This window comes from Sturnira hondurensis, unplaced genomic scaffold (assembly GCF_014824575.4).
Source record: "Sturnira hondurensis isolate 20B ecotype Veracruz unplaced genomic scaffold, ASM1482457v3 Scaffold0004474, whole genome shotgun sequence".
NCBI lineage: Eukaryota > Metazoa > Chordata > Mammalia > Chiroptera > Phyllostomidae > Sturnira > Sturnira hondurensis.
Genome location: NW_028077105.1, coordinates 6,529,907 through 6,542,695, shown reverse-complemented (window position 1 = coordinate 6,542,695; position 12,789 = coordinate 6,529,907). Strand labels below are relative to the sequence as shown.

General features: G+C 40.3%; 1 protein-coding gene across 1 annotated transcript in view; it reads right to left on the bottom strand.

The window, feature by feature from the left end:
- Positions 1 to 11,967: 11,967 nt before the first annotated feature.
- The window catches only part of MOXD1 (monooxygenase DBH like 1), a 73,039-nt gene continuing 72,217 nt past the window's right edge, over positions 11,968 to 12,789 (bottom strand). The window contains exon 12 of the mRNA XM_037045725.1: positions 11,968 to 12,426. Within this exon, the coding sequence (XP_036901620.1) occupies positions 12,259 to 12,426 (168 nt within the window). The 3' untranslated portion in view covers positions 11,968 to 12,258. The remainder of the gene's footprint in view (positions 12,427 to 12,789) is intronic.

The window sequence follows — 12,789 nt, the reverse complement described above, 5'->3', positions numbered from 1 at the left end:
ATGTAACAATGAAAACACTGACAAACATTTTTAAGAAGCCACCACATGGCTTTCATTAACCATGTGAGTGTTCTAGTCCCTTTCTTGACACGATGTTTTAGTAGCTGTGATGTGGGGACTGGGGGTGGGTAGCTTTATTTTTAGGAAATGCACAAGGTGATTATGACTGACATCCAGGTTTTAAAATCGGCCTGTTGGGAGATAAGTAGCCTGAGTTAAACCGGTAAAGGGGAAGACAGCAGAAAGTATTCCAGGGTCTACAAGACATAGGGATGGACAGACAGACTGTGAGGACTAAAGAACTGAGTGACATCTCTGTTGAGTTCAAATTTCCATCTAGGTGAGGCCTGAGCCATGTGACTCAGTTGGTTGGGTGTCAGCCCACAGACGAAAGGTCGGTGGTTTGGGCCTGGTCAGAGCAGTGACTTGGGTTGCGGGTTCAGTGCCCAGAAGGGGTGCAAGGGAGAGGCAGCTGATTGATGTTTCTCTCTGACATGGATATTTCTCTCCGTCTCTTTCTCCCTGCCTTCCCCTCCCTCTGAATAAATAAGTAAGTAAGTAAGTAAGTAAATAAATAAATCTTTAAAAAATGTCAGTCTAGGTGAATGAGATGACTGTGGTGCCAGTTTACAAGAGGGAAATAGATAAGAATATAGACTTTTTGGAGCAAGATGATATCCATTTGAAATATAGTGACTTTTGAAATGAATATACATTTAACTGTATATATGTATTTGGCATATATTAATATATTGTATAATAATATAATGTACATTAATATATAATGTAATTCTTGTATACATATAACTAAGTTGCTATGTCTAGCCCAGTGTTTTTGGAGACCAAGAATGTTCTCAGGGCAAACAATGGTGAGTCCCGTGGAGAAGACAGAACCCTGATGAGCCCCAGCATGAGAGTCTGGAGCTTGCTGAAGCACATTTTGCAGGGTCCGCTCAGCACTTTTTTTTTAATTTAAAAAGCTTTTTAGTTGAGGCTTGTGTTCTTCATTTTGTGCAGAGGCCTCTTTATTCCAAATTTTCTGAGAATCGATAAGAAGGCTTATTTGTATTACCTATGCGGCCACCATAGTTATTGAACTTGCCTCCTTGTACTCTAGGAGTGGAAAGGGTTTGAGAAAGGAAACATTGGGAAAGAGTCGGGAGAGAGTTGTAATGTATCAGCAAAGGGAAAAAGCATGAAGAAGAAAGAAGAAGACAGTGATCACCGTTTTAAACTCAACAGAGAAGGGAAATGAGGTTGGTCTCAGAAACAACCTGGTTTTTCACCTGATAACTCATGAAAGACTGCAGTTAGTCAGCAAGGGTTTATTGATACTTTCTCTGTACCTGGTGAGCACATCAGGAACAAGTGAGACAATAGTAAACGTGATAGTTATCATTTTGTCTTCATGGAGTGTATAGGCCAGAGGGCAGAGAAAAAATATATAAGGGATGTACAATAATAAATCCTCTGAAAAAAGTCAGCATATGATGCTGTTTGATAATAGACAAAGACTGGCCGACCCAGAGGAGGGTGGGGAGGGCCAGGAAAGTGTCCGGGAGGAAAAGACACCTACAGCTGGTCACTGCTGTCTGGATAGCCGGTGTCCTTGGCTGGGACCAATCTGACTGGGTTCTGCTCTTCTTCGGCTCTGCACTCTCATGAAGTAGACGGAAACCTCCCACTCCTGCCGCACTCCCAAGGAGGCCCATTGACTGGGTAGAAAAGCTTTCACCCCCCTTCGTGGGAAAAGTAAGGATTCAGGCAGACACCAAGTCATTTCAGATATCCAGTCACAAAGAGATTTGTTGACACATATGCTTATCAATTCCATGAGTGTTCATTTAGGCTGCTGTCTGTGGGTATGACCGGAACCCAGCAGTGTCCCCCAGTCAAGGAGACAGAATTAGGATTATGGGAAATCCAAGGATGCTAGACTTCATCCTCGGAATGAACTCAGAGTTCATCACGGATGCAAGAAGAGAATGAAAAGAGAGACAAAGGCATAGAGAGAAATCCCTAAGAACCTGTAGGGGCCCCATTAAGTATTAAGTTGACTATTAATCAGCTCAAGCTTAAGCAAGAAAAAAACACCTGAAAGGGTTCCAGGGAATAGTGCCTGGAGGTCACTCACCAACAGCCAGAGTGGAAAACCCATGATTCATGGGCGATCAGTTAAAATGCTGAGAAAGAGCTTGATTCGGTCATGGGGAAAAATAACCTTATACTAAATTCTGCTCTGTTTGCAAGCACAGAGCTTAAATCTGGAGATTTAAAGAGAGGGGGAAAAAAGCAAGATCTGGGGATTATACTGCTTCCAAGTAATTTAAGAATGTTCTATAAAATTTTCAAGAATATTTATAATAGTACAAAAATATCAAACAACCAACAAGGTAAATTTCAAAATGTCTGGCATTCCATCAAAAATTTATGCAAAAAAAGGTCCTGCAAAGATGCAGGAAGATACAGTTTGTGATGGAGAAATCAAGTCAATCCGTTGAAACTGAGCCAGGGATGTGAAGGTGGGGAGGTTAGTACATGACACCACTATAGTTACTAGCCCAGCATTCCACATGTTCCAGAAGTCAGAGTACATCTTGAGCATGTTATGTAGAAACAGAGAAGATTTGGTTCGAATTTTTAGAGATGAAAATTATAATACCTTTAATAAAAAAATACATTTCATGGTCATAACAGTGTAGAAGACATTGCCAAAAAAGACCTAACAATAGAAACTTAGAATAAAACACAGTGAGGAAGAAAAGACAGCATGGAAATAGTAAGTAAAGCACCAATAAGCACTCAACTCTGGGACAACTTTAAGAGGCCAAATACACAAATAATTTGGGAGTCCCTGGAGGAGGAAGATGGGGGCAGAAAAACTTTTTGAAGAAATAGCCACAATTTCTCCAAATATGGTAGAAACTGAAAACACAGATCCAAGAACATGAACAAAACCCAAACATAAGAAACATGAAGAAAATTATATTAAGTTGCTCCAAACCACTGATCAGTTGAGAGATAGATACAGATACAGATATAAGGTGCATCCCTGTAGACTTTTCTGTGAGCCTTCACTTTTTCGTTTGTACTTTTAAAAATATTTTACAAGAAGGTGGAGCATTAGTGCAGATAGTCTTTGTACCATGCACCCAGCTGTCCACAGAGATAACCTCTTACATAATCCTAGAACATTGCCAAAAGGACATTGTACAGTGTGGTACAATTCACTGAACTACAGACAAGGGTTGTATTTCACCAGTATTTTCAGGTATGACTTCTCCATATTTGTGAGGAACAGAAAGCTATGCAGTCCTACAAAATCTTATCACATGTGTACATTTGTGTAACTATCACAAGCAGGACACAGAACTATCCCATTGCCACAAAGACACTCTTTCATGTAGACACTCTTTCGTGTCTTATTATGACCCCTTTACGGTCATACTCTACAGCCAACCCTAATTCCTAGCAAGCACACTGCTCTGTCTTCCACCCCCATAATTGTGTCATTTTGATGATGTTGTATAAAGGGAACCATACATTATGTAACCTTTCAAAAATGCCTTTTCACTCCATAAAATGACGTGTGACACAGTGCTTACTCAGTCTCTGGGTCAGAGCAGCTTTTAGTATTTGTTCTGATGAGTAGAGCGAACATTAAATTTTGCTTTATATCATTACAGTGAGCGAAAGATTGATTGAAAGTTGAGTTAGGTACAATGAAGAAGCTAGAATAAAACATTAAACTTTTTTAAAAATCCTCTTAAAATAGTTATATATTTAGTCTGCCTACTGTGATTTAACTGAAAAGTTTTCACCATCTCGCTTTGTAACTGCCATAGAGTTTAGCCCAGTGAATGGCCTATAGTAATTTCATTACAAACATTAGTTGAATAATTCGGAAGTATGTAGTTTTAGAATATCTCTAATTCTGCCTTTAAAAATTTGGAAGTAGGTTGCTAGATCCCAATAGGTTAAATATATTTAGTATGTAGAACTCTGAAAATCCTGAATTTAGTGTTTTGTCCCAAGTGCAATGTAAAGAATGCAACATCAGACTAAATGAATGAGCGTTTTCATATAAAGTTCTCTCATGGGTTCTCACTGTCAGAAAAGACGGAACTCTAAGACCCGCTCAAGGTCAGTCTTACGTTCACGATGCACTTTGTAAACAGCGAAATGGACAGCCATCCCTGCGACCTGGCCGCATGAACTCAGAGCTTGGAGGATGGATGGACAAACTTGGCCTGCTGGCTACTGTGTAAAATTCCACAAAACAGAACATTAGTATTTGGTAATGGGAAGATAATACTTTAAATCTTATTATTTCTCACAAAGAAGGAATTTAATGGGACATGGTAGAGGGGAGAGGGTTGGAGGAGAGGAATTGTGTGGAATATTCATGTCAAATACTATGACCAGTAAAAATGTGCACTGTGGTCGAAAAGAAACTATGTCCCGTGGACATAAGAATTGTTAGCTATGCCAAGAGAACTAAAAAAATTAAGACATTTTTGAAGATCATAACTGCGATCCATTTTTTTTCCCTAAATTGGAGCTTCGGCATTCCTGAGCACCACTGTATTTCAAGTCTGTAGCAGTGTCTGACTCAAGGGTGAATGGGCGATGAAAAGTTAGATTTGTTTAAAAGCTGTGTACAGACTTCCTGCAGAGACCACATGCACGGCCACATCCCCATTACGCAAAGGGCAAACCGCCAGAGATCTCTGCTGACCATAAAGGTTGGAGATTGTTTAAACAGAAGGGTAGAGAAAAATTCCCTGATCAGCTCTCAAAAAAGCAGCAGAAGAAAACTGGCAACCTCAAAAGTGCGCGTAGTGTACGCCNCAAGTCTGTAGCAGTGTCTGACTCAAGGGTGAATGGGCGATGAAAAGTTAGATTTGTTTAAAAGCTGTGTACAGACTTCCTGCAGAGACCACATGCACGGCCACATCCCCATTACGCAAAGGGCAAACCGCCAGAGATCTCTGCTGACCATAAAGGTTGGAGATTGTTTAAACAGAAGGGTAGAGAAAAATTCCCTGATCAGCTCTCAAAAAAGCAGCAGAAGAAAACTGGCAACCTCAGAAGTGCGCGTAGTGTACGCCACGTTTGCCAGCTCTCCAGGTGTACGGGCCACATCTGGCTTCAGGTGGGGGGATGGTGTTGCCATAACATACTCCAAATCCTGAGGTTTTATAATTTGGAGACTATGGAGTTTCAGTGAACAGAGTACTTCATATGAGGACCAGGTGGTCTGTGGGGGGCAGCACACTTTTGTAACTCAGGGTGCTGTCTCCGTGATGGGGCTCACAACTCCAGCAAGATTCACAAGTGACTTCACACCCTGGGAAATCACCCTCATCGGTCCGGGGAAATCCTTTATGGGAAGCCGGGATGCAGGTCGGGCTGAGAGTTCCAGGGGAAAAGTGCTCCTCCTTTTCTTGTTTACGAAGTACGGCCTCATCACTGCTCGTGATTTCGCTTAAGTGCTTCAAACTTTTATTAAAGAAGTATATCATTTTTAAAAAATATAGAGACTTAGTGGACTAAATAATATATTGAAAAGTAATGATTAAGATGGTTAGATCAGAATTAAAAGTGGAAATTAAATTCAAAACAAAAACAGAAAAGAGATCGATGGAGTTAAAAAGATAAGTTAAAGATCTAAGCTATTTTAAAATAGAAGGTGAAATATAACACAGAAGCGACAGTAAAATAATTTGGAAATGTAAAGAAAGACGCTTCGAATCCTCACAGTAAAAGGGTTAAAAAGACAAAAAAAAAATTCATCTTAGAACTAAATCCTCAAAAAGAAAGTTTTAACTTGACATTGAATTTAGAAAGAAAATTTTAACTTGAGGTAACCGAATTGAGAATTTACACCAATAAATGTACTAGTGAAGGAAGTAGGTAGAGTTGGAGCTGAGAGGGGTCGGGGCACGTGGTTAGAGGAGACCAACGCTCCAAGCACCCCTGCTCGTTCTGGCCTGGGCTGGATTGACAACCAGGCACACAGACGCCCCCTAATGGTGAGAGAGAGCGAGCACGATACTTTCCTTATTTACTCTGGATAATCTCTCTGACCCAGCTGTTCCCGCCCCCCCCCCCCCCCCCCCACACACACACACATCTCTCCTTAATTTTTTGTTAACAGAATGTCATTTTATGTAGTAGGATTATTTGTAAGAGCCTGTTTTCCCAGCCATAATAGCAATCAAAGAAGACAGCTTATGGGACAATTTCTCAAAATGAGGTGAAGATACTATAATTAAATGTGAAAGAAAAAGCCTCATAAATCAATAAAAAAGGAGCAGAATTTTAAAGCTATTCATATAAAACACTAATCCTATAGAAGAAAGGGGAAGTGGTTCATTTCAACTCTGAAGGAGCTGTAGCTTCGATAAGAACAGATTATTTCCAACACGGAAAAAAATATAGCAAAATACTTCAGACACATAGCACATAACAACTAGCCAGTCATTACGGTTTTTTTCTGGAGTGAGTGATCATCAAATTCATTCAGACCTTATATTTATTTGCTTAACGATCATTCCCTCAGCAAAAGTGGTTTGTTTAATGTCAAATTCAGTTGCTTACATCTAAGAGGCAGGAGAGAAAACCTGCGCTTTTTGCCAGATGTTGAGCCCCTTGAAGTGAGATCTCGCAAAGGGAGGAAGAAAACGAATCTTTTTTTAAAATAATTTATTTATTTATCTTTTTAGAGGGGAAGGGAAGGAGAGAGGAAAGAAACATCAATGTATGGTTGCTTCTTGTGCATCCCCTGCCGGAAACTGGCCTGCAACCCAAGCATGTGCCCTGACTGGGAATCGAACCGCAATCATCTGGTTCGCAGGCCCGCGCTCAATCCACTGAGCTACACCAGCCAGGGTGAAGAAAACTAATCTTGATAGCTCAGTGTGCTGGGTACTGTCTCTTCGTCACCACATCGAACCCACAGGCAAGTTTATAAGGTCAGAAATTACCATCCCTCCTTTACTGGTGGGGAACAGAAGCTTAGTAAAGTCCAAGCAATTTGGACCTGGTTCATCCACATGTAGTTTGTAAAGTGATCCAAGCTGAGCTCTCCCATGGGTGCTGCAGAACAACATGCTACCTACTCAGCTTTTCTGAACATAAGTATGCACCTGTGAAGGCAGTTTTCAACGTTAAATGAAAAATATTGTGAAAGCACTTTGCACATTTCGAAGCATTATGCAAATAGATGCCATTATCGTTGGTTGTCAATATTTAATGGGATTATTTTAAAATATTAAGGAGAAATGGCCCAATTCAGGCTTGCATCTTACCTACATTTATAGACTCTTCCCCCACTTTCCATTTTTTTGTATTACATCACTTCCACACTATTAGTCTGTGTCTATAGTTTGAAACTTTTCAAAGATATATAGCCTTATTTGTCAACATTTCTCAAATACCTTATTCATACCATGTAATTCATTTTATCACATTCTTTTTTAAAAGGGGTAAATTACCCTCTTTGCTCTATGTAAATTATACTAACTTTAATTTGAAAAAACAGTGTTTGTTTGTTGGCAAAATAAAAAGCACATGAGGAAAAGACAGTGAACACAAGTGGATGTCCATGTCTATCCAGCTGTTGTGCAGGTGCCCAAGCACAGCTGGGAATCACAGCTGTTACAGAAACCGGACAGTGCTTTGCTGGGAAAGTTGTGCACCCCAAAGTGTTCCCTGGGGGAAAGTTCCTCCACCGCAGCATAGGGACACTGGTCGGTGAGTTCGAGTAATATTTCATACTACATAACCTCTATTGACTTTCAAATGCATATTTTTATATAGTGGGGACTCTGAGAAGTTCGGCAGTAAGTCTGTTTAACTTTGTAACAATTTTCCATGACTCTGTATTTCCCATGGACCACAACTCTGGCTGAGGGAGTAAGGGATGCTGCTGTGAGTCTATTCAACTGACCAATTTCTGCCCATAAAATGCCATTGACTCTGCTGGATTTGGATACGACTGTCAGTCGAGGTCTTGCAGGGCTAAGATGAGCAAACTAACATGTAAACTAGGTTCATGGTCCAAACAGTCTACAGAGAAGTGATGCTCATGACAATGAATGGGCTTTTTCATAAAGTTACAATGTTACAGTAGCATTTAAAAACCCTCCTGAATCCATCATCCAGAGTCCTCAATTATTATCATTTTATCATATTTGAATTACCATACTCTCCTTGTAGATAATAGATACAGATTGAATTCTCTAAACCATTTGAGAATAATTTGAACAAGTTGAAGACATCTAGTAATACTCATCCAAATTCACAACTATTTATAATAATTAAATTAAAATTCTCAAACATATACAATTAAGTCTGTAATTTTACTTACAGTAACTTATTACAAGGACTTTTTATAGATATGAAAGTTTTAGTTATAGGAATGTTATTCACAGCAATGTTTATCATATTGACTAGAAATGGCCAGTGTATTCACCAATAAGCATTTGGTTGAGCAAATTGTACAATGCAACTGTGTACTGCTTGTAAGTGCCATTGTCCTCCGTGGCCCTTAGGAGAAAGTTCAAAGCTCCTAATATGTCTGCCACTGTTGAATGTATCACTCTTCTCACTACTAGGACTCTTTTGCTCCTGTTTGATGCCTCTTCAGAGAAAATGATCATGCAAGATACCCTCAACCTCACATGCCTTGATGAATATTGTTTTCATCAGGTAAGTCTCTCCAACCCTCCCTGCATTAAGGATGAAGTCAGGGACCATTGTAAATGGGTGGTTCGCCTCACCCATCTACAACAAATGGGTGTAAATGGGTCTCAGGCACTCCTTCCTGATCTCCTCAGACAGATGATGTGACTGGATCCAGCACAGCAATGGGCTCTCTCAGGAAGGCCTTTCAATGTAAGAGCAAATGAACTTGGAATACAATCAGAATCCTACGGGATTTTCACTTGATAGACAGTCAATTCCTCAAAATTACATATATGCATGAGAATTCCTAGGAGAAGAATGTCAGCCTTATTCTTAGTCACATCAGCTGGAAAAGCAGATTCCCGTGGCTCCAAAAACGCAAGCCTCCAGAAGCTGTGCATCGTTTTCTAGCCAGTGTGTTTGCCTTCCTTACCAAGAACAATGAACACAAATGTAATATTCCATAATTTCCAAAGGAAATCATTTTGCTTTGACATCTCAGATTCAGACATTCTGAAGAAAAAAATAAACATAAAATTTCAGATAGAGAATGTTTGGGATTATCATATTTCTTATTTAGATATTTGGATGAAAAATCATAGAATCTGATATAGCAGTTAAGAAATAAAAAAATTTGGCTATAAAATATGGCTCATAAATATTACAGACATTTCATTATATGGGTAAAATTCTCGGAATCAGGAAGGAAGCACCCCAAAACATAATACTTATTTAAAAGACAGTATATTTCTTCCCTACTTTCAATCTTGACCCATTCGTTGTTTAATAGCATACCATTCCATCTCCATGATTTTGGGTGTTTGGGGTTTTTTCTTTGGGGTTGGTTTGTAATTTCAGTCCCTTGTGGTCAGAGAAAATGCTTGGTATGATTTCAATTTTCTTGAATTTGTTGAGGCTCGTTTTGTGTCCTATCATGTGGTCTATCTTTGAAAATGTTCCATGTGCATTTGAAAAGAATGTGCATTTAGCTTCTTTGGGATGAAGGGCTCTATATATATCAGTCAAGTCCATTTCATCTAGGGTGTTGTTTAGTGCAGCTATATCTTTGTTGATATTTTGTTTGGAAGATCTGTCCATTTCTGACAGTGGGGTGTTAAATTCAAGGTGGATAAAAGACTTAAATATAAGCCATGACACCATTTAAGTCCTAGAGGAGAACATCGGCAGGAAAATATCAGATATTTCACGCAGCAACATTTTTACTGATATATCCCCTAGAGCAAGGAATATAAAGGAAAGAATAAACAAATGGGATCTCATCAATCTTAAAAGCTTCTGCATGGCTAAGGAAAACAGTGTCAAGATACAAAGAGAAGCAACTGTTTGGGAAAACATATTTGCCAATGATACCTCAGACAAAGGTTTAATCTCCAAAATATACAAAGAACTCACACGACTTCACTCTAAGAAGACAACTAACCCAATTAAAAAATGGGGAAAGGACTTGAACAGACACTTCTGCAAGGAGGACATACAGAGGATCCAGAGACACATGAAAAGATGCTCAATATCACTAGCTATCAGAGAGATGCAAATTAAAACTACAATGAGATACCACTTTACACCGGTGAGAATGGCTATCATAAACAAAGCAATAAACAACAAATGTTGGAGAGGGTGTGGGGAAAAGGGGACTCTGGTCCACTGTTGGTGGGATTGCAGACTGGTACAACCATTATGGAAAACAGTATGGAATTTTCTCAGAAAACTAAAATTGGACTTGCCTTTTGACCCAGCAATTCCACTGCTAGGATTGTATCCTAAGAACCCTAAAACACCAATCCCAAAGAACATATGCACCCCAATGTTCATAGCAGCACAATTTACAATAGCCAAGAGTTGGAAGCAACCTAGGTGCCCGTCAGGAAATGACTGGATCAAAAAACTATGGTACATATACACAATGGAATTTTATGCTGCAGAAAGAAAGAAGGAGCTCCTACCTTTTGCAACAACATGGATGGAACTGGACAGCATTATGCTGAGTGAAATAAGCCAGGTGTTGTAGGACAAATACCATATGATCTCACCTTTAACGGGAAGCTAAACAACAAAACAAACAAGCAAGCAAAATATAACCAAAGACACTGAAATAGAGAACAGGCTGACAGTGACCAGGGGGGAGAGGGGAGGAAATTTCAGGGGAAATAGGGGAGGGATTTAGAGGAACATATATAAAGGATACATGGACAACAACTGAGAAGGGTGGAAATGGGAGGGAGGGGGGAGCACGGGGGTGGGATGGGATGGGAGTAATAGACAGAAAACTGTACTTGAAAAATAATTAAATAAAAAAATTGGAAAATAAAATAAAAGACAGTATAGTTTGTGTTGAAGACATTGTTCGTCTGGCAGAAAGGGCTTAAACGTGGAATGGAAAACTGCAGCCTATCTAATTGATTTGACTGGAAACATCAGTACGGAATCTCTATTTCTCAAGGAATGTTTAAGATACCACACAAAAATTTAATTTTATTAGTTTATTAATATTGATCCAAACATAAGAAATAAGGAAAGGACACAAAGCAAGATTTGGCTAAATTACACAAAGAAAACCAAAAAAGTCATAAGATTCTCAATTGGTAACAATTTTATTATGGAAAGTTGGTCTATTAACTAATATAGAAATAAATCTATGACATCAACTGTGACTCAGATTGAGCCAGTATGCCCAATGGCAGTCACTGAGGTGCCACATGGACCTCACACCCGCCTCATCCACCCTGTCTGACCTTTGACCTGGAACCTCACAATAGACCTCTCCCAGCACAGGGTTTGCAGCCAGCTCCATTTTCCCCTAGCCTACAGTCAGTGGGGTACCACTTCCATATTTCCTGTAGCCTCTTTCTTTTCGGATAGTGACACATCTCAAGGAAACACTCACCTGGCCAGTGCGGAGCATGGAAGGATGCAAACGTTGTCTGAGATGGGTTTGGGTAGTTTGAGAGCAGCACTAGGCTCCGGTAAAGGAAGAGATTGGAATGGGCATCACCAACAAGGACGGTGGCTGGGACCCACGGGTAACCCACAGGAAAGAACAGAACTAGGTAACGTCGAGAGACAGGAGGGACCTTTGTTCCACGTGGGAAGTCACACGCAAAGAATGATAAAGAGGGGGACACCCACAATGGGGGGAGAGAACGTCCTTTTATATTTCCAAGATGAAAGTATTTTTTAAAAGGAGTATAGAAGCCAAAGAGAAATTAAAAAGTAAAATAGCAAGTATGAGTGTTTAAATAAAACGTAATACAGAGGTAAATAAAGATTTCTTTTACTTCCACTTGACTTTGTCCAAAGTTTTATAAAGGTAACATTACCAGGCCAGTTTTGCTTTATTGGTGATTGATACATTTTATCAGACACTTCTGAAGGAAGGAAGAGAACCCGTGACATCTCTCAGGTGCACTGGGAGAGTGGGGGGAGGGAGTACACGAAAGGTGAGTCTCCACGATCTTCACACTCGCTCCTCAGGCCCAAAGTGGTTTGAGTCTCATGTTAAATGACAGTTTCAGATCACAGAAAACATGGTCTCCAAGGACTGCTGAATTAGGACCACAAGTGTAAGCGGTTCAGCATGCTGCCCAGGACTACGAAGCACACCAGCAGCCTGAGGCAGGGGTTTCTGTTCGGAGATGAGGAAGGAGAGACGCACACCAAAGGTTCTGCTCTATAGGGCCTTTCTATGTCTGGAGGTGATGCTGTCATCCCTTGGATCTGAGAACGGAAGAGCAGACAGACAACGCCAACGAGTGCTTGATGTAAGAGCAGAGCCCTGGCCAACCTCCCACGCACAGCCAGCCCTTTCTTTCACCTCTGCAGGGATCAGAGTGGTGGGGGACTGAGGGACTGAGGGGCTGCTGAAGGTTTGGAACACCAGGAGAGTCACCACCTTAAGGGATTTGAGGGAGGGTCAGACACAGCCCTGGCGCAGAAGAGACACAAAACAGGTTCCCTCCCTGAAACTCTCATCTTGTGCTATTGCTGTTTCGCTACAGCTTTTGTTTTAGAGTAAGTTTCCCTGTTTAAAGGGAGTGAAATCAGATTTTGGTCAACCCAAGTAATCATTATCAGCCGGAT